The 26,587-nt window shown below is 45.8% G+C and overlaps 1 protein-coding gene and 3 non-coding genes across 4 annotated transcripts; 2 read left to right on the top strand and 2 right to left on the bottom strand.

Annotated features, from left to right (window-relative positions):
• Nucleotides 1–7,991: 7,991 nt before the first annotated feature.
• Nucleotides 7,992–8,963, bottom strand: LOC137309369 (probable G-protein coupled receptor 139; the record flags this gene model as incomplete). The annotated part of the gene is made up of 1 exon (XM_067977618.1): nt 7,992–8,963. A coding segment is annotated over one exon (972 nt), but the record flags the coding sequence as incomplete, so codon positions are not given.
• Nucleotides 8,964–24,368: 15,405 nt separating this feature from the next.
• On the top strand, nt 24,369–24,440 carry trnad-guc (transfer RNA aspartic acid (anticodon GUC)). Its single transcript has one exon. It is a non-coding gene; the product is annotated as a tRNA-Asp (tRNA).
• A 1,001-nt stretch (nt 24,441–25,441) lies between these two features.
• On the bottom strand, nt 25,442–25,513 carry trnad-guc (transfer RNA aspartic acid (anticodon GUC)). Its single transcript has one exon. It is a non-coding gene; the product is annotated as a tRNA-Asp (tRNA).
• A 972-nt stretch (nt 25,514–26,485) lies between these two features.
• On the top strand, nt 26,486–26,557 carry trnad-guc (transfer RNA aspartic acid (anticodon GUC)). The gene has a single exon. It is a non-coding gene; the product is annotated as a tRNA-Asp (tRNA).
• Nucleotides 26,558–26,587: the final 30 nt, after the last annotated feature.

The raw sequence follows: 26,587 nt of genomic DNA, 5'->3' as shown, positions 1-26,587 counted from the left end.
ATTAATAGCAAGCTGGGTACAAAACAGAAAACAGAGAGTAAGTGTTAAAGGTAGTTACTCGGACTGGCAAAAGGTCTGAGTGGTGAATCACAGGGATTGGTGCTGGGACCACTGTTCTTCACCATTTATATAAATTATTTGGACTTGGGAATTGGAAGTATAATTTCAAAATTTGCGGACAACACTAAACACGGAGGTATAGTTAATACTGAGGAGGCAGGGGGTTGGGAACCTGAGCAGGGAGAGAGAGGAAAGCGTAACAGGAAGGGACAGAAGGTATGGAGTAATAGGTAAAGTGTTAAAAAAGGAAAAAGCAGGAACTAAGCGTCACAAAACAGATTTGAAAGTTCTTTATCTGAATGCACGTAGCATTCGTAATAAAATGGACGAGTTAACGGCACAAATAACTACGTATGGGTATGATCTTGTGGCCATTACAGAAACATGGCTGCAGGGTGACAACGACTGGGAATTAAATATGCCAGGGTATTTAACAATCAGGAAGGACAGGCAGGAAGGAAGGGGAGGTGGGGTGGCTATGTTAATAAAGGAAGGAATCACTGTAATACAGAGAAATGATATTGGGACAAAGCATCAAGATAATGAAACAGTTTGGGTGGAGATAAGGAATAATAAGGGAAAAAAAACATTAGTGGGCGTAGTATATAGGCCTCCTAATAGTTGCAACTCTGCTGGAAGAAGTATTAATCAGGAGATAGTCGGGGCATGTAATAAGGGAACAGCCATAATTATGGGGGATTTTAATTATCATATTAACTGGACAAATCAAATTGGGCAGAGCAGCCTTGAGGACGAGTTCATTGAGTGCATCAGGGATGGATTTCTTGAGCAGTATGTAACTGATCCAACAAGGGGGCAGGCAACCTTGGACCTGGTCCTGTGTAATGAGTCAGGATTAATTAATAATGTCCTAGTTAAGGATCCCCTTGGAACGAGCGACCACAACATGGTTGAATTCCATATCCAATTAGAGGGTGAGAAGGTTGATTCTCAAACAAGCGTACTGAGCTTGAATAAAGGAGACTATGATGGTATGAGAGCGGAATTGATTAAAGTGGACTGGGAAAATAGATTAAAGGGTAAGACGGTACATGAGCAGTGGTGTTCATTTAGGGAGTTATTTTACAACTTTCAAAATAAATATATTCCACTGAGGAAAAAAGGGTGTAAAAGAAATGACAGCCACCCGTGGCTAAGTAAAGAAATCAAGGATAGTATCCGACTAAAAACAAGGACATATAAGGTAGCCAAACTTAGTGGGAGGATAGAAGATTGGGAATTCTTCAAAAGACAGCAAAAAGTAACTAAAGGATTGATTAAGAAAGGGAAGTTAGATTATGAAAAGAAATTAGCAAAAAATATAAAAACAGATAGCAAGAGTTTCTATAGTTATATAAAAAGAAAAAGGGTGGCTAAGGCAAACATAGGTCCCTTAGAGGATGAGACCGGGAAATTAATGGTGGGAAACATGGAGATGGCAAAAATGCTGAACAAATATTTTGTTTCAGTCTTCACAGTAGAGGACACTAAGAATATCCCAACACTGGACAAACAGGGGACTCTCGGGGGGGAGGAGCTAAATACGATTAAAATCACTCAAGAGATGGTACTCAGTAAAATAATGGGACTCAAGGCGGATAAATCCCCTGGACCTGATGGCTTCCATCCTAGGGTCTTGAGGGAAGTGGCAGTAGGGATTGTGGATGCTTTGGTGATAGTTTTCCAAAATTCCCTGGACTCAGGAGAGGTCCCGGCAGATTGGAAAACTGCTAATGTAACACCGTTATTTAAAAAGGGTAGTAGGCAGAAGGCTGGAAATTATAGGCCAGTTAGCTTAACATCTGTGGTGGGTAAAATTTTGGAGTCTATTATTAAGGAGACAGTAACGGAACATTTAGATAAGCATAATTTAATAGGACAAAGTCAGCATGGCTTTATGAAGGGGAAGTCATGTCTGACAAATTTGCTTGAGTTCTTCGAGGATATAACGTATAGGGTGGATAAAGGGGAACCAGTGGACGTAGTGTATTTAGACTTCCAGAAGGCATTCGACAAGGTGCCACATAAAAGATTATTACTTAAGATAAAAAATCACGGGATTGGGGGTAATATTCTGGCATGGGTGGAGGATTGGTTATCAAACAGGAAGCAGAGAGTTGGGATAAATGGTTCATTTTCGGACTGGCAACCAGTAACCAGTGGTGTTCCACAGGGGTCGGTGCTGGGTCCCCAACTCTTTACAATCTATATTAACGATTTGGAGGAGGGGACCGAGTGCAACATATCAAAATTTGCAGATGATACAAAGATGGGAGGGAAAGTAGAGAGTGAGGAGGACATAAAAAACCTGCAAGGGGATATAGACAGGCTGGGTGAGTGGGCGGAGATTTGGCAGATGCAATATAATATTGGAAAATGTGAGGTTATGCACTTTGGCAGGAAAAATCAGAGAGCAAGTTATTTTCTTAATGGCGAGAGACTGGAAAGTACTGCAGTACAAAGGGATCTGGGGGTCCTCGTGCAAGAAAATCAAAAAGTTGGTATGCAGGTGCAGCAGGTGATCAAGAAAGCCAACGGAATGTTGGCTTTTATTGCTAGTGGGATAGAATATAAAAACAAGGAGGTATTGCTGCAGTTATATAAGGTATTGGTGAGACCGCACCTGGAATACTGCATACAGTTTTGGTCTCCATACTTAAGAAAAGACATACTTGCTCTCGAGGCAGTACAAAGAAGGTTCACTCGGTTAATCCCGGGGATGAGGGGGCGGACATATGAGGAGAGGTTGAGTAGATTGGGACTCTACTCATTGGAGTTCAGAAGAATGAGAGGCGATCTTATTGAAACATATAAGATTGTGAAGGGTCTTGATCGGGTGGATGCAGTAAGGATGTTCCCAAAGATGGGTGAAACTAGAACTAGGGGGCATAATCTTAGAATAAGGGGCTGCTCTTTCAAAACTGAGATGAGGAGAAACTTCTTCACTCAGAGGGTGGTAGGTCTGTGGAATTTGCTGCCCCAGGAAGCTGTGGAAGCTACATCATCAGATAAATTTAAAACAGAAATAGACAGTTTCCTAGAAGTAAAGGGAATTAGGGGTTATGGGGAGCGGGCAGGAAATTGGACATGAAGCTGAGTTCGGATCGGTCAATGCCCTGTGGGTGGCGGAGAGGGCCCAGGGGCTATGTGGCCGGGTCCTGCTCCGACTTCTTGTGTTCTTTAGATTTGTGGTTGGGATCAGATCAGCCATGATCTTATTGAATGGCGGAGCAGGCTCGAGGGGCCGATTGGCCTACTCCTGCTCCAATTTCTTATGTTCTTATGTTCTTATGTTGACTGCGACAAAATACAGGAAGATATAAATAAATTTGCACAATGGGCGTGTAATTGGCAAATGAATCTCAATATAGATAAGTGTGAGGTTTTAAATTATGATGGGAAGAATAAGTGGGCCACTGCTTCAATAATGGGGTAAAGGAGCAGAGGCGTCTCGGGGTACAGATACACAAATCACTAAAAGTAGCGACACAGGTTAATAAGGCCATTTTAAAAAAGCAAACCAGCACTGGGGTTCATTTCCAGAGGGATAGAATTGAAAAGCAGAGAAGTTGTGTTAAACTTGTGCAGAACCTTGGTTAGACCACACTTGGAGTACTGTGAACAGTTCTGGTCTCCATATTATAAAAAGAATATAGAGGCACTCTATAGAGTAGGTGAAAAAAAGATTTACGAGGATGATACCAAAACCGAGAGGTTATACTTAACAGGAAAGATTGAACAGGCTGGGGCTCTTTTCTCTGGACTGAGAGGTGACCCGATAGAGATCTTTAAGATTATGAGAGGGTTTGATAGAGGAGTCGTAAAGAAGATATTTCCACTTGCGGGGGAGACCAGAACTAGGGGCCATAAATATAAGATAGTCACTAATAAATCTAATCGGGAATTCAGGAGAAACTTATTTACTCAGAGAGTGATCAGAATGTGGAACTCGCTACCACAAGGAGTAGTTGAGGTGACTAGCAGAGATGCATTTAAGGAGAAGCTAGATAAGTAGATGAGGGAGAGAAGAATAGAAGAATATGCTGATAGGGTTAGATGAAGCAGGGAGGGAGGGGGCTTGTGTGGAGCATAAACACCGGCATGGACCTGTTGTGGGGAATGGCCTATTTCTGTGCCGTACATTCTATGTAAGATAGGCTACACCATGGCTGGTGTTAAAAGTGAATAAGTGTCAAACTGGTGAAAATGTCGGGGCTACTGGGGTGTTGGGGCCGCATCACCTTCCTTAGAATTAATAATAATAGTAACAAAACTTCACTCATTTAATCTTCTAATATGCAGAGCATATCTTTGCTTAGTTCGTGAATAATGAACCTAGGCCCTGTGAGTACAATTACAACTGACTGTGCACTAAGTTTAACGGAAACTGAGCAACTTGTGTTGATGTATCACCAGCCTGAAAATATAGGGCTCGATTTTAAAAGTAAAGAACAGGTGGGTTGGGGGCGGGGGTGCATTGAAAATTGCCACCATTTCAGACCTGCCTCCAACCCGCCCATTTCCCGTTTTCACGGGGCCGGACGACCAACCTGCTCCCAGGGGGCGGGTCGGGCCTCATAACCTTTCAAGGAGGCTTCAGGCATCCATTTTTTACTAATTCCCGATTTCCACCCTGGGTGGCCAGGATTCCTGGGCCTTCTGTTTTACTCCTCGTGAAAGGAGGTGAGAAGGCCCGAGAGTAACAGGTAGGTGCCTAGAAAGGCACAGCTTGTGGGCCCGGAGGAGCAGGAGTGCTTCCCCCAGGCCCAACAAGCCTACCTGCACCGACACCCCTCCCACGATCCTGGACCCCCGACTCCGATCGTTTCCCTCCAACCCCGATCGTCCCCCTCCGACCCCGATCGTCCCCCTCCGACCCCCGACCTTCCCCCTCAACGATCGCTGACCCCTGCAATGACCCCTGATCCCAGCCCCCCATGACTGACCCCCGATCCCATCCCACATGACTTGCGACCCCCGTGCCCACCTATGCCCATCCATGCCCCGTGCTCACCCGTGCCCCCCATCCATGCAAACAAAGACTTACCTGAAGACGTCCTCTCCCTGGCTGGTTTCCCGTCCCACTGGGGTCAGTCAGACGGGAAACAAAAAAAATAAAAGATGTCCTTACGTCAAAATCTTAAGGACGTCCAGGAAACCCGTACTAATGGGTTTCCTGACCTCAAATTGACCCCCGCCCCTTTCCCGCCCCCATTTTAAAATCACCCTCATAATCTCTGAACATCAACCACGGAGTGGAGTGAACAAATAGGTGGCAGCTGCAGTTAAAGGCAGAGAAATGGAATATATAGAGAGAGATGGGTAGGGAGAGGGAGGGATGTGGAGAGAGAGTAAAGGAAATTCAGAAAGAGGGAGGGTGAATAAAGAAGGGGAGCGACTTAAACAGAGAGGGGTGGACGGCAGACAGAGAGATCCAGGAACGGGGCAAAATGAGGGGTTGTGTCGAAAACGGGTCTGCAAAATTGCAGAGAATAGAGCCAGGCACAGAGAGAAAGTGGATAGGGACAGAGTGGGAGGGAAGAGAGAGGGTAAAGAGTGATTGATGGGGATGATAGAGAGGGATGAAAATGAAGTGAGAGAGTGAGGGGTAGGGAAACAGTGAGGTGGACTCAGAGGTGAGAACTCGGTTGGGAGAGAATGGGAGATGGGGAGCAAGGTCGGGAGGGGTGCGGATCGAGTGAAAGGGACAGGGAGGAAGAGAGATACACTAGTGTGCAAGGAGTTGGAGGCAAATACGCAGGGGAACAGGAATAGTGAGATAGGCAATGGGAGATAGAGAGGGATGAAGACAGATACAGACCGTGTCAGAGAGAGAGAGAGAGAGATACGAACGGGAAGGTGGGAGACAGAGAGACAGGCCCACGGACAGCTGTGTTCATGCTGCAGGTCAGCCATTCTTTAAGATGATCTCAGCTATTTAGATTCACAGATTATTCATTTAATGGAGATTTCTTACAGTAAAGAGAGAGCAGGTCCCCAGTGACACCAGGACCAGAGTTTTATTAACACAGCACATGGAGATTCCTGACAAAGTCCAACCCCTTACCGGCAAAGTCACACATTGTACAAAAGGGATCCAACAAACTCCTGAAATTTGTCACTTAGTTACAAAGAGGGTTATTCATATATCAGTGATGACGCCCTGTGTGCAACTTGCTGTCTGCAGGAACTGAGCTAACTAGAGCCATGTTTACTTTTAAAATTCTGTGTCCGACCCTGTCTCCCTGTGTGTCCCTGACATTGTGACCCTGACCCTGTCTCCCTGTGTGTCCCTCACCCTGTATTTGGCGTTTTCCCCTTTCACTGTCTCTTTCTTTGACTGAAACTTGGCTGATGAGTGGTAACACTGTCAAACAAGTTACTTCTGAATCCTCACTGCCTGTCTGTACAATTCACCTTCTCCCCCTAACCTCTGTGGTGTTGCCGTGGATTTCTTCCAAACACACATTGGCCTCACCGCTTCCTGCTTTGTCAACGTCTCTTCCTTTGAGCATTATTTCTGGACTCCACCTCTTCAATCACCTCCCTGCCGATCTCCATACCCCGCCCTCCCATTCCTCCATTTGTCAGATCTCATAGGTAATATGTTGAGGGACAGGAAACAAATCAGTCCCTCCAAGGTTTGCCCTGTCCGACCTCTGCAAACGCCTCCATCTCCATGTCCCACACTCTTTGGCCCTCCAACACTGGCCTTCTGTGCATTCACTCGTTCCTCGGTTCCCCTTCTGCGGCAGTGCCTGCAGCTAACCCGGCTTTACTCTCTGTTAAACCCTTCCGCCTGGCGGCCTCTCTCCTCCCATTATAGAAAATAAATATACTGACTAACGGAAACTGCATCTCCTCCTGTGAAATTCCTCTATCGACTATTCTAACTGAGTCATCAGCCTGATAATTTTGTTTAAAAGACTTAACGGCCGTTTTAAAACAGCAACGGACCTTCTGCGACCTGGAGGAGTCCGTGTTTCATGTCTACAAGGAGTGTGAGAGGTTGCAGCCCCTGTTCCACTATTTAAAGGGGCTGCTCCTCAACTTCTGGCTGCGCTTCAGTCCCACGCTCCTCGTCTTTGGCCACCGACTGAGGAGGAGGGCGGGTCAGTCGAAAGATCTCCTCCTGGGTCTGGCCAAGGTGGCCATCCACAGGTCCAGGTTAGACCTGGCCCGAGGGGGTGGTAGCTCCGACTGCCGGCCTCTCTTCCGTGGCCTTGTCCGCCCCGGGTGGCCCTGGAGAAGGAGCACTCGGTGTCCGCCGGTTGCTGGAGGCTTTCCGAGACCGGTGGGCACCGCAGGGGCTGGACCGTACAGTCGACATCAGCAACAACTTAATGATTTAATTAAATAAGTTTCTTTTGTCCTTCTTTGTACGATTTGGGTTTAATTAGTTGTGCCCCTTAAAAAGAACAGCGACTGAATGTGGAAACATTCCTTCACTGTGATCAACACCAGTCATTCCCAGACTATTGAGGACCAACGGCTGTTAAAATATCACAGACACGGAATTACAGGAATGTTTTAAGGGGGCCCAGAAATAGTTAAGAGTGAATTAACCCCACAGATGCTGTAGGCGGGGCTCGATTATTAGTCCGGTCCGGTGGAAACTAATATCCAGTCGCTAATTCACAGCCCTTCCTCCGGACAATTACATTTCGGGTCAGACTCCCTGAGGACGTGTTTAAAAAATTATCTGAATACAGGAACATGTTTTGATGATGTTACTGTCTGTTGCTTTTGCTCATTTTATGTCGGGTGCTGTCAAATTTAACTTTGATCTAACTTTTGACAACAAATGTCTTGAAAGGAGATATCGTTAACCCTGTTGCTGAGTCCCTGTGGTAAATTGAGGTGATAATTGTGATCTGGAATTGAGTTGTGATGTTGGGAAGTCAGTTCCCGCTTCACTTCAACCGTTTTCCTCATTTGACCAATTCACCAATTAGAGTAAACGGATATTTAATCGCATTGAGCAGCTCCTCTCTGAACTTACTCTGGGTCACTGTGTAAATGGCCGTGTTCGTGCAGGAACTCAGAAGCTGAAGCATAATTCCCGCTTGTTCGAAGGTTGCAAAAGGGTTAAACAAAGATCGGCGGTTAAAGACACCTGAAATTCGATAATATAAAAAATATACCACCGTTGTCATCCAGAGCAGGATAAAACTTCCGGATATGGCAAAAAGTAAAACGATGGACCTTCTGCGGTTCTTCATCTCAGGGTCCTTGTCATTCTCACTATTGCTGAGGTCCCGGAGGCTCCTTCGGGCCCGACTGGCCACTAAAATGCGTCTGACGGTGAGAGCATTAAACAATAAAATCAAACAGAATGGAAGCAACGGGGTTAACAGCTGTTCAATCCAGGAAAATGCGATCCATGCGGGTCGAATATAAAACTGTGATGATACACGACAACCCCACGGTATATTGTTAATTGTTACATACGCATACGGAACATACACGAAGAGCCGGGGAATGTTCTTTAAACCAAACAGCGCGCTCAAAGTCACGATAATCACAAGTGAACTTTTCTCAGTGCAATATTTTGTTTTCAGCTTCTGACAACTAATGGCTACAAAACGATCAAAGGTAAAAGCGACCGTTAACCAAACAGAACTGTCTGTGGCAGTAGGAGCCAGGAAGAGAATGAATCTGCAAACACGAGTGTAGAGCAGGAAAGTGTCCCCCCAATAAAGATGAGCAATCCGATATAAGATCACATTACAGACAATCACCAGGAGATCCGCCGTCGCCATGGCCACCAGGTAGCGAGTGATACATTTGGAGAGACCGCACTTTCCACGGGACAGGATCACAATCGCCAGCAAGTTCACTGAGAGAAAGAGAGAAACAGAAACAGTGAAATCACTAACCGGGCTGATCAATGAGCTCTCAGTTTAACCGATGTACATGGGCTATGATTGTGTTTATTTATTGGTTTTTCCCCTTGGCTTCTGCCTCCTGTTCCGAAGGAGCAGCTGATTCTGGGAGGTTCCTTTCGGGTGACGGTGGCCCCGGGATCCCTCACCCAACAGCTGAGTCCTCACTTGTGATCCTTGAGATTAAGTTTATTCAGTCGATTCCGACACTGGGAGGTCCGCGGGGCAGGACGTCAACAAATTTGAAAGCAAATGCGACAAGATAATTTCCCGTAAATTAGGCAGACAGGCTGGTGGAATGGGCGGGACATGGCAGATGAAATTTAATGCAGAGAATTGCGAAGTGATACATTTTGGCAGGAAGCATAAGGAGAGGAAATATAAGCTAAATGGTACAATTCTAAAGGTGGTGCAGGAACGGAGAGATCTGGGGATATATGTGCACAATTCTTTCAAAAAGGAATTGGATAAATACTTGAAAGGAAAGAAAATTGCAGGGCTGCGGGGAAATGGGACTAACTGGATTGCTCTGACAAAGAGCCGGCACCGGCTCGATGGGCCGAATGGCCGCCTCTGTGCTGTAACTACTCTATGATTCTAAGAGATGGATCCCAGAAGCCGCGCTATATAAGAACAAATGACCGCCAACTCTCATTCATGTTCTCCAGCTGAACCCCTCTTGAATTAATGCCAAGTCTAGTTTCCCCCACTCTCCACAATAACATGCATGGGCAGCAGCATGCAGTCATTAGTACATAAGAACATAAGAACATAAGCAATAGAAGCAGGAGTAGGCCATCCAGCCCCTTGATCCTGCTCCGACATTCAATAAGATCATGGCTGATCTTCGACCTCAACTCCACTTTCCCGCCCGGTTCATTCTCTTGGAATCTAAAAATCTATCGATCTCAGTTTTGAATATATTCAATGACTCAGCATCCACAGCCTACTGGGGTAGAGAATTCCAAAGATTCACAACCCTTGGAGTGAAGAAATTCCTCCTCATCTCAGTCTTAAATGTCTGACTCCTTATCCTGAGACAATTCTCTCTAGTTCTAGACTCTTCAGCCAGGGGAAACAGCCTCTCAGCATCTACCCTGTCAAGCCCTCTCAGAATCTTACATATTTCAATGAGATCACCTCTCAATCTTCTAAACTCCAGAGAGTATAGGTCCATTCTACTCAATCGCTCCTCACAACCCTCTGATCCCAGGAATTAATCGAGCGAACCTTCTATTTATAAGCTGTAGTTCAGTTGGTCGCACTCTCGCCTCTGAGTCAAATGGTGGTGGGTTCAAAGCCCCATTCCACGAAAGTTGCACCAACAATCTGGGCCGATCTTCCAGTGTCGGACTGAGGGTGTTGCTCTGTCAGTAGATACTGTCTTTCAACCAACATCACTAAAAAATCAAATCATTTGGTGATTATCACATGGCTATTTGTGGGACTGTACTATGAGTAAATGAGCTGCTGTAGTTCCTACATTACAACAGCAACGACACTTCAAAAGTACTTTATTGGTTGTAAAGCGCTTTGGCAGGTCGGGAAAGGCGTTAGGTAAATGCAAGACTTTCTTTCTTTTCTTCATTGCATCCCCTCGAAGACAAGTATATCCTTCCTTAGGTAAGGAGACCAAAACTGTACACAGTATCCAGGTGTGGTCTCACCAAAGCCTTGCACAATTGCAGCAAGACTTCCTTACTCTTGTACTCCAACCCCTTGCAATAAAGGCCAACATTCCATTTGCCTTCCCAATTGCTTGCTGTAACTGCATGTTAACTTTCTGTGTTTTGTGTACAAGGACACACAAATCTCTCTGAACATCTACATTTAATAGTTTCTTATCATTTAAAAAAAATCTGTTTTTCTATTCTTCCTACCAAAGTGAATAACCTCACATTTCCCCACATTATACTCCATCTACCACCTTCTTGCCCACTCACTTAACCTGTCCATCTCCCTTTGCTCACTCTTTGTGTCCTCCTCACAGCTTACTTTCCCACCTAGCTTTGTATCGTCAGCAAACTTGGATACATTACACTCGGTCCCTTTATCTAAGTCATTCAAATAGATTGAAAATAGCTGTGGCCCAAGCACTGATCCTTGTGACACCCTACAAGTTACAGCCTGCTAACCTGAGAATGATCCGTTTATTCCTGCAGTCACCTTTTTTCAACTAGCCCTTACAATACTTTAAACATCAAATGCATAAAAATCCTGTAAAGTCATTGCAGGAATATAATTATGAACTGAGAGGAACATTTGACGGGAACACAAGATTGTACCTTCGAGTGAGGAGGACAGTTTCTGTCACATGTTTTATTTATCTGATGCGTATTCCATTTGTTCCCTGTCCTTCTATCCTGAAGACACTGACTCATGCCGGGATACACAGCCGCAATCTGCTCTCCGGAACCCCAGGCGATCGGTCCTCGGGAAACACGACAATCTCACCCGGTCCTTCCTCACCCGATCTCCACAACAGGCGCGCTTTCCTCCAGGAGGCAGTGGATTACACTCAGGACTGTGCGCCCTGCCTGTTTTACCCCTGCCTGGCCAGGGAGCACCAAGGACACATTTAGACCTCAGACTCGACAGTTCAGCACAGAGCGAGGGTGAGTTACTCGGTGCATTGACCAATGGGATAAGAATGAAAGTTTTAGCTGTATCACAAAACTTTGCAAAATAACATTCTATGTTTACCAGACTCAGCATTGAAATAGTTCAATGTTCTGTTACTTACACCATACGTGCTGATAATGACCTACCAGGTAACCCAATTGCTGCGAGAATAGGGTAATAAACTGCTTCTGTCTCCGCAATTGCAGGCACATGCATTTCTCTGTGGAGACGATTAATTTCGATGCTGTCAAGAGGTATGCGGACTTCAATGTCAGGTAACGAAGTTAAAGCAGCGAGATACTTATAGTTCAAGTAAACCTCTCATGAGACAATTAGATCGCATATCTGCTGATATTACTTACAGACTCTTGAACAAACAGGTTTTGGTCCCATCTGACCTTTGACTATCACAATCATTAAGGTGACGGAACATTACACATCGACCAGCTGAGTAACCTTTTGGAACAATGAATTGTACAAAGGCAGAGCCACAATTTCTAAGTTAAATATATTAAATGAAGATTGAAACCACAAGCACACCGTGCAAGAAATATCGAAACTCAGTTCACCAATGTGAAAGTTCTACTTGAATTTTCTGCACTCCCATTGCCAGCCTGGTCCGACTATTCCCTCTATCGCCACCGGTAGTTTGTGAATTGTAATTCAGTTTAAATGGAAAAAAACAAAATTAACCTGGAACAAAAAGTGACCACGAAGCTGTCAGGTTATCCTAAGTGGTTCACTATTGTCGTTTAAGGCAGGAAACCTGCCGTGCTTACCGGTCTGGCCTATACGTGATGATGAACTGCCCTCTGAAATGGCCAAGCAAGACACTCAGTTGAATCAAACCGCTATAAAAAAGGTTAAGGAGAATAAAATCGGACGGACCACTTGGCTGCCTCCCAAGCATCGAATTCGGACATGACAAAGGCACACCCAGCCCAGTCGACCATGAAAACTCTTCCAACATCTGGGGACTGGCGCCAAAGTTGGGACAGCAGTCCCACATTCTAGTCAATCTTACAGAATCAAAGCTATCAGCAAAAGTCCCACCATCATCCTTGGGTACATCCTCTCCCACCGGCAGGCCTGACCCACCAGAAGTGGATATACAGTGTGGTGCGAGTGACCCTGGAATTCTTCAACATTGACTCTGGACCACATGAAGTCTCAAGGCCTCAGGTCAAACATGGGCAAGGAAACCTCTTGCTGATTATCACCTATCACCTCGCCTCAACTGATGAATCAGTTCTCCTCCATGTTGAACACCACTTGGAGGAAGCACAGAATATACTTTGGGTGGGGATTTCAATGTCAGTCACCAAAAGTGGCTCAGTAAAACCACCATTGACAGAGCTGGCAGAATCCTGAAGGATATAGCTACTAGACTGGGCTTGTGACAGATAGTGACAGAAACAACATAAGGTAACAATCTACTTGACACCGTCCTCACCAATCCACCTGTCGCCAATGCATCTGTTCATGACAGTATTGGTGGGAGTGACCACCGCACAGTCCTTGTGGAGACCAGGTCCCAACGAGGAAGCCCTCTATCGTGTCATGTGACATTCTCAACTTGCTAAATAGGAAAGATTAAGAACAGATCTAGCAGCTCATAACTGGGCATTCACGAGGCACTGTTTTGCCATTGGCAGCAGCAGAATTTTAATCCACCACAATCCGTAACCTCATGTCCCGGCATATCTCTCACTCCTCCATCACCATCAAGCCAACCCTGGTTCAATGAGTAGTGTAGAAGTGCATCTCTGGATCAGCATCAGGTGTAGCTGAAAATGAGATGTCAACCTGGTGAAGCTTCAACACAGGACTACATGCTAAACAGCGGAATCAGTAGGCGATAGACAGAGCTAAATGATCCCATAACCAACGTATCTGGTCCAAATTCTGCAGTCCTGCCATATCCAGTCAAAAATGGTGGCGGAGAATTAAGAAATTAACGGGACGCAGAGGCTCCCTGAACATCCCCATCCTCAAAGGTGGTGGAGCGCAGTATGTGAGTGCAAAAGACAAGGCTGAAGTGTTCGCAGCCATCTTCAGCAAGAAGCACCAAAGGGATGATCCTTCTCGGCCTCCTCCTGAGGTCCCCACCATCACAAATGCCAGTCTTCAGCCAATTCGATTCACTCAACAAGATATCAAGTCACGGATGAACGCACTAGACACAGTAAAACTATGTGCCCCAACAACATCCCAGCTGTAGTGCTGAAAACATATGTTGCAGAACCAGCCAAGCTGTTCCACTACATCGACAACACTGGCATCTACCAGTAGGAAGAATAAGGAGGCCTCACACTACTTGGATAATAAAAGTCCAAATTGGATGGAGGACCAAATGGTCTAGGGGTACAGATACACAAATGACTAAAAGTAGCGACGCAGATTAATAAGGCCATAAAAAGGCAAATCAAGCACTGGGGTTCATCTCTAGAGGGAAAGAATTCAAAAGCTGAGAAGTTATGTTAAACGCTTATAGAACACATGGAGTACTGGTCACAGTTCTGGTCTCCATATTATAGAAAGGATATAGAGGCATTGGAGAGGATGCAAAAAAGATTCACAAGTATGATACCAGAACTGAAAGAATATATGATGTGGAGATGCCGGTGATGGACTGGGGTGGACAAATGTAAGGAATCTTACAACACCAGGTTATAGTCCAACAGTTTTAATTGAATATCACAAGCTTTCGGAGCTTTCCTCCTTCGTCAGGTGTGTGAAGGTTTCCATAAAAGCTCCGCATATATAGTAACAGAACAATGCCTGGTGATTACAGATAATCTTTCCAACTGCCTGTTATCACACCTCTGCATGGATGGTGTTCAGACAGGGGAACATTGCACCCAAGACCACTGAATACGCAAGCGGTCAGATTACAAAGACATAAGAACATAAGAAATAGGAGCAGGAGTAGGCCAATCGGCCCCTCGAGCCTGCTCCGCCATTCAATAAGATCATGGCTGATCTGATCCTAACCTCAAATCTAAATTCATATCCAATTTCCTGTCCGCTCCCCATAACCCCTAATTCCCTTTACTTCTAGGAAACCCTCCATTTCTGTTTTAAATTTATTTAATGATGTAGCTTCCACAGCTTCCTGGGGCAGCAAATTCCACAGACCTACTACCCTCTGAGTGAAGAAGTTTCTCCTCATCTCAGTTTTGAAAGAGCAGCCCCTGATGCTAAGATTGTGCCCCCTCGTTCTAGTTTCACCCATCCTTGGGAACATCCCTACCGCATCCACCCGATCAAGCCCCTTCACAATCTTATATGTTTCAATAAGATCGCCTCTCATTCTTCTGAACTCCAATGAGTAGAGTCCCAATCTACTCAACCTCTCCTCATATGTCCGCCCCCTCATCCCCGGGAAAAAAAGAGACAGAGAGAGAGACAAAGAATGGCCAGTTGTATTAAAAACAGATAAGTTTTTTTTTTTCTCTCCGCCCCCCCCCCCGCCGCGGTGGGGTTACATGTAGCGCGACATGAACCCAAGATCCCGGTTGAGGCCGTCCTCATGGGTGCGGAACTTGGCTATCAATTTCTGCTCGACGATTTTGCGTTGTCGTGTGTCTCGAAGGCCGCCTTGGAGTACGCTTACCCGAAGATCGGAGGCTGAATGTCCTTGACTGCTGAAGTGTTCCCCGACTGGGAGGGAACCCTCCTGTCTGGCGATTGTTGTGCGGTGTCCGTTCATCCGTTGTCGCAGTGTCTGCATGGTCTCGCCAATGTACCATGCTCCGGGGCATCCTTTCCTGCAACATATGAGGTAGACAGGCACCTTAGCCAGTGCGTGCAGTTTCTCCTTATTTACTCTATCAAAACCCCTCTTAATTTTGAACACGTGGATTACTTCTACCCTTAACCTTCATTGCTCGAAGCAGAACAATCCCAGGTTCTCGATTCTCTCCACACAACTAAACCCCATCCCTGGTATAATTCTGAAAATCTCCTCTCCATCCTCTCCAAGACCTTGACCTCCTTAATAAATTATAGTGAGATGAACTAACATATCACAGGCCGGGGATCCAACTTGCCCTGTGGGGCTCAGTACCACACGGGTGAATCCAGGTAACTTAGCTCAGGCCGAGGACTGAGCCTCGGCTTTTCTTGCTCCGGGGCTCAGTAGCACACCTCGTGAGATCAGCTAACTCAGTACAGGCTGGAGATTGAACATGTGCCCATCCTGCTTTGTGTGGGACTCAGTACCACACCAGTTGAGATCAGCTCACTCAGTACAGGCCGGGATGGCGGAGAGAGACAGAGACACGGGTTGTGGTCTGTAACTTTTTATAAACACTTCAGTTTATTTCACTCCGTGTCCAACACCGTGCGATCTCCCCTGGTGTGTCAGCTTTCTGTGTTCATACAGTGTAATGTATTGAATTGTCTCTTGGATCACACGGGGTGGTAGACGGGGGTCTGTGTTCAGGGGGTGAGCTCTGATTCCCGCCCTCTTCTGGATTGAAAGGAGAAAAGAATGAATGAGAGAGAGAAGCGATGTGGGAGAAGGGATGATGGAAGAATTTGTCCGTGAACCTGATTAAAGTGGCCCAAAAACAAGATAATATTAAGATATCATCAGCAGAACATTAATACAAGCTGCAAAACAAAAGCAAAATGCTGCAGATGCTGGAAATCTGAAGTAAAAACAGAAAATGCTGGAAATACTCAGCAGGTCAGGCAGCATCTGTGGAGAGAGTTCTGATGAAAGGTCATCGGCCTGAAAGGATGTTTCTCTCTCCACAGATGCTGCCTGAGCTGCTGAGTGTTTCCCGCATTTTCTGTTTTTATTATTAATATAACCTGAGCTCTCTCGAGCGTTTGTTGGTCGATTCACTGATAAAGCTGGGAATTGAGGGGAAGCTGGTTCATGGCGAACCCCAGCTCTGAATCCCCCCGGCAGAGAGTTCAAGGAATGTTTAATATAAATGAGATTCACCGACAGGATCAGAAAATCTCTCCTTGATGGTCGGTCTCATTCTCCCGAAGTGAGGAATGAGCGGGAGGGGCAATTCCACCCGGGGTTATATTTTATTCCAAGAGAATGACCCAAAGTCTAGCTTTCTGGGGGGCCGAAATAGTTCAGTTGGGAGAGCGAATCTAAAGGTTCCTGGTTCGATCCCGGGTTTCAGTAGTTTTGGGTTATTTTGTTTCTTCTTCTTTGGGCCGATTCTCGAACATTTATTTGCACTGACATTTTTACCCGACACTGAACGGTTGGGGATGGAACAGAGAGACATCAAGGATGTCTGTATTTAGCTTTTATTTCTCTATTTCCTTCCGACTTTCTCTTTGGTTTTTGTCTCTCTCGGTGCTCGATGAGCATTTGATTTGATGCCTTTGTCCTAAACTGATGCCTTTTCCACATCTCAGGCGGTCAGACACGCTCTGTCTGTCTGTTACTGCTTGTGACCATTAACGGGAACAGGCCGCGAGTTGAACATTTATCAGCAAACCGCCAGAGAGATAACACAGCGGGAATAAAACACATTGCCTCACATTGTTAGACACCGAGTGACACAGATTGTAATGTGTGTCAGTAAACAGACCCGGAAAACAAAGTCCGAGAAAGGAAAGAAATAGAGAGATAGAAAAGAGTGATAAAAAGAAAGAAAACCCTTTCTCCACCCCAACAACAACAACAACTTGCATTTATATCGCGCCTTTAACGGAGTAAAACGTCCCAAGGCGTTTCACAGGAGCGATTATCAAACAAAATGTGACACGGAGCCACATAAGGAGATATTGGGACAGGTGAGGTAGGTTTTAAGTGTCTTAAGGGAGGAGAGAGAGGTCGAGAGGCGGGAGGTTTAGGGAGGGAAATCCAGAGCTTTGGGCCCAGTCGGTTGAAGGCACGGCCGCCAATGGTGGAGCGATGAAAATCGTGGATGCGCAAGAGGCCTGAATTGGAGGAGCTCAGAGATCTCAGAGGGTTGTCGGGGTGGAGGAGGTTTCAGAGATCGGGAGGGGCGAGGTCATGGAAGGATTTGAACACGAGGATGAGAATTTAAAATTTGAGATGTTGGTGGACTGGGAGCCAATGTCGGTCAGCGAGCAGAGGGGTTCTCCTCCTGAACGGTGGTTTGAATGTTCGGGGGGCGGGGCTGTGATAAATATCTTGATTTAATATAATGATCCCACTTTTCATCTACCCCGAATTATTACAATGCTGACCTGGAACAATCTTGAACATACCGCAAAACAAGACATTAAGATCAATGGTCACTTTAGCAAGGAGTTTAGAAGATTCTTCGAAGAAGGAGAAGGCTCAAGAAATGGACTGTGACCATTTCATGACGGCCTATTTATTTGTGTCCAGGGAGAGGGATGAGGCACATGAAATGTTTCACACATTTCAAATCTCCGCGGTCAGACTGCCGATTGTTTATTGATCAGGAAGATGGCTGGTAATAATCTGAGACCCAGTGAAGAGGTGAGAACAGAGCAGCAGGGAATGATCCCAGAACAATAGGAGCCAGCAGCTCACCGTCTGGTCCCTGTGTCAGGGACAATACACAACACCTCAGCTCCAGACCAGGAACAGAGAGCTGCTGTTAACGTGGCCCAGCCCTCGCTAACTGCTGGAACTGTGGGATGGAAATCAGACTTTGGGTCTCGGAGGCTGCTTTAGGGGCTCAGTGGCTCATCGAAAGAATGATTTCTATTAAAGAGCAGGGCTCTGCTCCATCACAGACTGATACTGTACAGTACATGGCAGAGTAAAGCTCCCTCTACACTGTGCCATCAAACACTCCGGGGGCAGGTGCATCAAGGGTTAGATCAAGATTAAATCTCCCTCTACACAGTCACAGAGGATGTCATTTGTGACTTTGACAAGGGCCGTTTCAGTACTGTGGCAGGAGTGGAAACCTGATTGGAGGGATTCAAACATGGTGTTGTGGGAAAGATGGACATGGATTTGGGAGGCGACAACACTTTGGAGAGGAAAGGGAGGTGGGAGATGGGGTGGTAGTTTGCAAGGACACAGGGGTCAAGGGTGGGTCTTTTATGAAAGGAGGGTGATAATGGATGATTTGATGGGGAGGGGGACAGTACCTGAGGAGAGGAGACCATTAACAATGTCAGCTAACATGCGGCCAGGAAGGGAGGTTGGGTGGTCAGCAGTTTGGTGGGAATAGGGTCGAGGGAGCAGGAGTTGGGTCTCATGGTCAAGAGAGCTCAGAGAGGGCATGAGGGGAGATAGGAGAGAAACTTGGTGGGCTAGGGGAATGGAGGGGAGCGGCAGAGGCAGCTGAATGGATGGTCTCAATCTTAGTCACATCCCCCCATGACTGTCTTTCAATTGATCTGAAATCTTTCTCTTCTGGTTATTAACCCTTCCATCACTGGAAACAATTTCTCCTTACATACTCTGTCAAAACCTTTCATAATTGTGAATACCTCCTTTGAATCGTCTGTTAACTTTCCGGTTGTAGTCTCAGTGCCCTTCCTGCTAGTTTGTTTTTCAGTTCCCATATGGTTTTGCGATGAGGATTCCTGGTTTTCACCCAGGTGGCCCGGGTTCGACTCCCGGTGTGGGAATAGTAAACTTGCGTCCCAGCCTCCCAATTTGCTTGCAGTCCGGGCTGTGGCTGCTCCTTCTGAGTTTGCACCACAGCCACACTGAGAAAGGAGGCAAACCACAGCACTTAAAGGGACAGTGCACCAAAAACCCAGTCCCACAAGCTGAAGGGAAACAAGCAACAATGTCCCGACAGGTCACTCAGCAGCTCATGGCCAAGTGTTTGACTACAATCAATTTATCGTTTACTGCAAAACCCGAGTCTGAATGAAACACTCACAGAACATTCTGGAAATACTCAGCGGGTCGGGCCCCATCTGTGGAGAGAACGGACCAATTAACTGAGAGTCTCAATGAGACGAGGAAAGAGACACGGCCCACTGTTTTGCACCTTGCACATCCTCAGGACATCCCAACGCACTTCACTAGAAGTTCAGTCACGATCGTTTTATAAGAGAACGTAGCAGCCAAGTTGTGCACAGCAAGATCCCACAAACAGTGATGATATATTGAGCAGACCTCCTGTTTGTTGGGTGCTGATGGTTGTGGAAAGAATATTGGCCAGGACACCGGGAGAACTCCCTGCTCTTCACAAATTGCCACGGGACATTAAAAACCTCGGAGCAGAAAGAAGGGACCCCCATTAAACACCTCATTCAAAGGACAGCACCTCTCACGATGCAGCTCCCTCTCAGAACGACACAGTCAGTCTGGATCATGTGTCCCAGTCCTGGAACGGGAGCTGGAACCCACACCCTTCTAAACACCAGCCTGACTCCCTGTGGTTACTCTCACCCTTGGCTGGTGATGAAACAGACTGTGCCACTCCCAGAGTAACTGATGACCACAGCCTCAGCCCTGGGTTCCGGTCTGCATCATAACCGCAGCCTGTTACATCTCATAGAAAGTGGCGTGGGATTCCTGAGTTCATTCTGTGATCTGCATTGGGGGAGTGGGACTACATGGATTGATCTTGCATAGAGCCGGTAAGGACTCGATGGGCCGAATGGCCTCCTTCCGTGCTGTACCTTTCTATGATTCCAGGATTCGATGTGGGTGGAGAGGGATATAAGGAAGTGATCAGAGATGGCCTTATCCATGATTGACACAATCGGGAGTAAAGAGGCCACGTGAGATGGCAAGGTCGAGGGGGTGGCCATGAATATGGGTCGGGGAGTTTTTATGCAGGGAGAGATTAAGGGAGGATAAAGTATCACACAATAGACTTGTTGGCAAAATTGAAGCCCATTGGATTAAATGGACAATGGCAGCGTGGATCCAAATTTGGCCAAGGGGCAGAAAACAGAAGTGAACGGTTGTTTTTCAGACTGGAGGCAAGTTTTTTTTTATTTGTTCACGGGATGTGGGCATCACTGGCAAGGCTGGCATTTATTGCCCATCCCAAAGAGGGCAATTAAGAATCAACCACCTTGCTGTGGGTCTGGAGTCACATATGAGCCAGACCAGGTAAGGACAGCAGGTTTCCTTCCTGAAAGGGCATTAGTGAACCAGATGGGTTTTTACAACAATCTGGTAGTTTCATGGTTATCATTACTGATACTAGTATTCTAATTCCAGATTTTTTATTTAATTAATTGAATTGTTAAATTCACCAGCTGCTGTGGTGAGATTTGAACTTGTGACTCTGGATTTTAGTCCAGGCCTCTGGATTATTAGCCGAGTAACATAACCACTACGCTACCGTACCCTGTATACAGGGGTGTCCCCCAGGGCTCGGTATTAGGACCACTGCTCTTTTTGATATATATTAATGATTGGGACTTGGGAGTACAGGGTATAATTTCAAAGTTTGCACATGACACGAAACTCGAAAATGTAATTAACAATGTGGAGGATAGTAACAGACTTCAGGAGGACATAGACAGACTGGTGAAATGGGCAGAAACATGGCAGATAAAATTTAATGCAGAGAATTGTGAAGTGATACATTTGGTAGGAAGATTGAGGAGAGACAATATAAACTAAATGGTGCAATTTTAAAGGGAGTGGATGAATAGAGAGACCTGGGGGTGTCGTTACACAAATCTTTGAAGGTGCAGGATAAGTTGAGAAGGCTGTTTAAAAAAGCAAATGGGGCCCTTGGCTTTATTAATTGAGGCACAGAATACAAAAGCAAGGAATTGATACGAAACCTTTATAAAACACTGGTTGGGCCTCAGCTGGAGTATTGTGTTCAATTCTGGACACCAAACATTGGGAAGGATGTCAAGGCCTTAGAGAGGGTGCAGAGGAGATTTACTAGAATGGTGCCATGGATGAGGGACTTCAGTTCTGTGGAGAGACTGATTAAAGTTCACTCTGAACTGCCCCATCAAACACTCCCAAGACAGGTACAGCACGGGTTATATGCAGAATGAAGCTCCCTCTACACTGTCAAATCAAACATTCCCAGGGCAGGTACAACACGGGTTAGATACACAGTAATGCTTCCTCTACTCTGTGCAGTTTAGATCTCGCCTCAGATTTCAGATAAAAGGTTGCTTTGCTGCGCAGTCTGCTGGTGTCTCTCTCTTTGTACTCAGTTACACAGCTCTCTACCTCCCTCTGCTGGTGTCTCTTTGTATCTCTGTACTCAGTTACACCGCTCTCTACCTCCCTCTGCTGGTGTCTCTCTCTTTCTCTGAACTCAGTTACACCGCTCTCTACCTCCCTCTGCTGGTGTCTCTCTGTCTCTCTGTACTCAGTTACACCGCTCTCTACCTCCCTCTGCTGGTGTCTCTCTGTATCTCTATACTAAGTTACACCGCTCTCTACCTCCCTCTGCTGGTGTCTCTCTGTATCTCTGTACCCAGTTACACCGCTCTCTACCTCCCTCTGCTGGTGTCTCTCTGTATCTCTGTACTCAGTTACACCGCTCTCTACCTCCCTCTGCTGGTGTCTCTCTGTATCTCTATACTAAGTTACACCGTTCTCTACCTCCCTCTGCTGGTGTCTCTCTGTATCTCTGTACTCAGTTACACCGCTCTCTACCTCCCTCTGCTGGTGTCTCTCTGTATCACTGTACACAGTTGCACCGCTCTCTACCTCCCTCCTCTGGTGTCTCTCTGTATCTCTGTGCTCAGTTGCACCGCTCAGTCTGTCCCCGCAGCTCCTTCGGGAGTTTCATGATTTTGGAATGAAGACTTTTTCCTGTGTGACTTGTGAAGTTTTGATCAGTGAAATGTTTGTGAAAGAGAAGGATTGTGAGCTTGTAGTGTGGGACAGATGTTGTTTAACAGAGAAGCCACACGATGCCATAAATTGCGCAATGGTTTCTGTCGTGCAGCGATTGTCACATTTATCTCACACGCGAAAAGTCCCCGGTTCGATCTTGGGTGGGAACGTTATTTGGGAATTTCCTCCGCTTGAATCTCCAGGTTGAGCTTTTTCTTCTGTGGAAAGCGGGCGATAATTCGCTTTTCCTGTTCAATTTGGCCACGGCTGCACCACATTCCTTCGGGGAAGAAGCGATTTGGGAGAAGGGATGATGGAAGAAAGTGCCCATGAACCTGATTAAATGAGGCCAAACACAAGATAAAATTAAGATATCATCAGCTGAACATGAACATAACCTGAGCTCCGGGATCTGAGCGGGTCCCATTCCCCCAGAGGGAGGAATGAGCGGGAGGGGAAATTCCACCCGGTTTATATTTTCCTCCAAGGTGATGTCACAAAGTCCAATTTCCAGTGGAGCCGAAATAGTTGAGTTTGGAGAGCGTGAGATTGAAGATCTGAAGGTCTCTGGGTTTGATTCTGTGTTCGGTGATTTTTGTTGCTTTGTTCTCGTTCTTTGAGTCGATTGTCGCATTTATTTACACTGAAATTTTAACCGGCACAGAAAGGTTGGGGAAGAAATAGACAGGCATCAAGAATGGGAAATATTGATAGTGTCTTTATTGAGCTTTTATTTCTCTTTTCTCTTCTGCCTTTTTCTCTGGAATTTGTCTCTCTCGGTGCCGGGAGACCATTTGATTTGAGGCATTTGTCCTGAACTGATGTCTTTTCCACATCTCGGGGCGGTCAGACCCGCTCTGTCTGTTACTACTTGTGATCATTGACGGGAACAGGCCGCGAGTTAAACGTTTATCAGCAAACCGACAGAGAGAAAACACAACGGGAATCAAACTCATTGGGCATGATTCTATCGGAGGGTCATGGGAGGTCGTCAGGGGTCATGGGTGGGTCAATCATCGGAGGGAGGGCTCAGTCATCGGGGTTGGGGGCCATCGCGGGGGTCGGAGATCATGGGGTTCGTAGCTCGTGCAGGGGTGTCGGTGATTTGGAGGGGGTCGTCCGATCGCCTGTGTGGGATCACGGCAGGTTGGCTTGTTGGGCCAGGGGGAAGCACTCCTGCTCCTTCGGGCCCACAAGCTGTGCAATAAAGGCACTTAACTGCTGTTTCGGGCCTTCTCGCCTCCTCTCATGTGGTGTGAAGGAGAAGGCCCAGGAATCCTGGCCCCAAGAGTTTAAAATAAAATAGCTGTAAAAATGGAGGCCCACATGCCAGCTACATAAACACTCACACACAGACATATACACACAAACATACACACACCAATAACATAAAGTACTTGACAAACAGTGGAAGCAGCATGCTGCAGATGGAGCTCAGCGATCCTACAAAAAACGGACCCGATCAAAGCTCTGCAGTCCTGCCGCACCCATTTGTGAATGATGGTGGATAATTAAGAGACAATTTGAGGACTGGATGCAGAGCAATTGTGATTTTTACTAACTGGTGGTTAAGGTGACAGATTAGAAATTCATTCATTTCCCCCGCGCAGGTTCAAATCTGACAGACTTCAGATCCCGTCATTCATCAACCTGTTTCATCTCTGCGTTTCAAAATTCAAATTCAAATTCCCCAGCATTGAGTACCTCGAGTTTTATGCTTATTTTAATTGATCTGCAAGATTTCACGAAATCTACGACAGAAATGGAACAAAAATCAGCCAAATTATCCATATTCTGACTCTCAGTATTTCTGAGTCAATCCATGTGTATGTGTGTCTGTGTCTGTCTGTCTGTGTATGTGCCTCATATTTTCTATATTTTCCTGAGAAGATCTGTCTCTTTCTGTCTCACTCTCTCCCGCGTTACCCACATCATGATCCAACATGTGATGCAAAAGTGGTCGGTAATTTTTCTTTCAACAGTGGTTCGTGGAAAGTGAAACAAACTGTCATCAAATGAACAGTTCAAACAGATTCACTGAAAAGTGAAGCATCTTTGGTGAATATACGGTAAATGTCTGTACCAATTCCTCGTTAGTATAGTGGTGAGTATCCCCGCCTGTCACGCGGGAGACCGGGGTTCAATTCCCCGACGAGGAGGTTATTGCTGCTTTCGAAGCTTCACTTTCATTTATCTGAAATATTGGATGTTGAAAATACAATGAAAAACTGACTCGGCCTTTCCCACTTCTGCAATTTGATTTCACAGCGATTTTAAATATCTGCTCTCTGCCTCACGCTTCAGCTCGATGTGAGAACCACAATGATGGGCAAGAAATAAAATGCAGAATCGCGCTGTCACCAGCCCGAAACAGAGAGAGACAGGTCTTGGAACAGGCGCAGACATGAAAGATCTTACATACAGCAATGAAAAGGATGCACGTTTCAGTGAATCTATTTTAACGACTTCTTTGATGACAATTTGTTTAACTTTCCACATGCCACTGTTGAAAGAAGACTTACTTTCTATCTCTTTATTAGTCAAGGTCCAGAGAAAAATTATTTGGGGAGCAGGGAAAAAGTGACAGATAGAAAGAAAGAGAGAGACACTCAGAAACGCATATAACAAGTGAGACAGACATAGTCATATTCACACATACACAAACACACACATTCCTAGCTACATAAACACACCAATAACCTGAAAGTAACACAGGACTACTTGACAAACAGTGGAAGCAGCATGCTGTTGAGAGAGCTTAGCGATCCCACAAACAACGGATCAGATCAAAGCTCTGCAGTCCTGCCACACCCATTTGTGAATGATGGTGGATAATTAAACAACTAACGGGAAGAGGCTCTATGAACATCCCCATCCTCAATGATGGTAAAGCCCAGCACGTGAGTGCAAAGTTTTAGAAACCGTCTTCAGCCAGAAGTGCCGAGTGGATGATCCATCTCGACCTCCTCCCGAAATCCCCACCATCACAGAAGCCAGTCGAACATCGAGGTGAAGAGTGACGCTGAGAGCAGATTTTAAAACCGCTGGAAAATCAGTGAAATTAAATTGGGGAAAGTGGGAAACTCCGAGTCAGTTTTTCACTGTATATTCCGCATCCAATATTGGAGATAAAAGCTTTTGAAGGCGGCGAAAATTTAATCTCCTCGTCGGGGAATTGAACCCCGGTCTCCCGCGTGACAGGCGGGGATACTCACCACTATACTAACGAGGAGCTGCTACATTGACCGTGCACTCATCCCAGATGGCGTTAGACATGCTTCATGTATCAGTGCATTTCTTTTAACTATTTATTTGATGATAGTTTGCTTCATTTTCCACGGGCCACTCTTGAAAGAACCTTTTACATTTCCTTCTCTTTGTTAGACAACGACAACTGACTCTGTCTTTCTTTCATTCTTTCTTTCTCTCTTATCGTGGTGAGTTGCCCCGCCTTAGTCCGGGGTTTCATTCCCCGACGGGGAGGAAGCATTTATCAGACGCCAACTTTTAATTTTATGTCTTCGCCGAGCTTCTTCCTGAACAAAAACTGCAGAGCAACAAAACAGGTGATTGTCACTTTCAGAATATTATTGTACGGAGACTATTTGAGGACTGGATGCAGAGCAATTGTGATTTTTACTAACTGGTGATTAAGGTGACAGATTAGAAATTCATTCATTGGTTCAAATCTGACAGACTTCAGATCCCGTCATTCATCAACCTGTTTCATCTCTGCGTTTCAAAATTCAACAAGTTTCTTGTAGAATTAATAATTCTTAAGTGAATTAAAATTCCACAGCATTGAGTACCTCGAGTTTTATGCTCATTTTAATTGATCTGCAAGATTTCACGAAATCTACGACAGAAATAGAACAAAAATCAGCCAAATTATCCATATTCTGACTCTCAGTATTTCTGAGTCAATCCATGTGCATGTGTGTCTGTTTCTGCGTGTCTGTCTGTCTGTCTGTGTATGTGCCTCATATTTTCTATATTTTCCTGAGAAGATCTGTCTCTTTCTGTCTCACTCTCTCCCGCGTTACCCACATCATGATCCAACATGTGATGCAAAAGTGGTCGGTAATTTTTCTTTCAACAGTGGTTCGTGGAAAGTGAAACAAACTGTCATCAAATGAACAGTTCAAACAGATTCACTGAAAAGTGAAGCATCTTTGGTGAATATACGGTAAATGTCTGTACCAATTCCTCGTTAGTATAGTGGTGAGTATCCCCGCCTGTCACGCGGGAGACCGGGGTTCAATTCCCCGACGAGGAGGTTATTGCTGCTTTCGAAGCTTCACTTTCA

Source organism: Heptranchias perlo, unplaced genomic scaffold (assembly GCF_035084215.1).
Source record: "Heptranchias perlo isolate sHepPer1 unplaced genomic scaffold, sHepPer1.hap1 HAP1_SCAFFOLD_163, whole genome shotgun sequence".
NCBI classification, from domain to species: Eukaryota; Metazoa; Chordata; class Chondrichthyes; order Hexanchiformes; family Hexanchidae; genus Heptranchias; species Heptranchias perlo.
The sequence above is the reverse complement of the archived record's forward strand: the minus strand, read 5'-3'. Positions and strand labels throughout refer to the sequence as shown.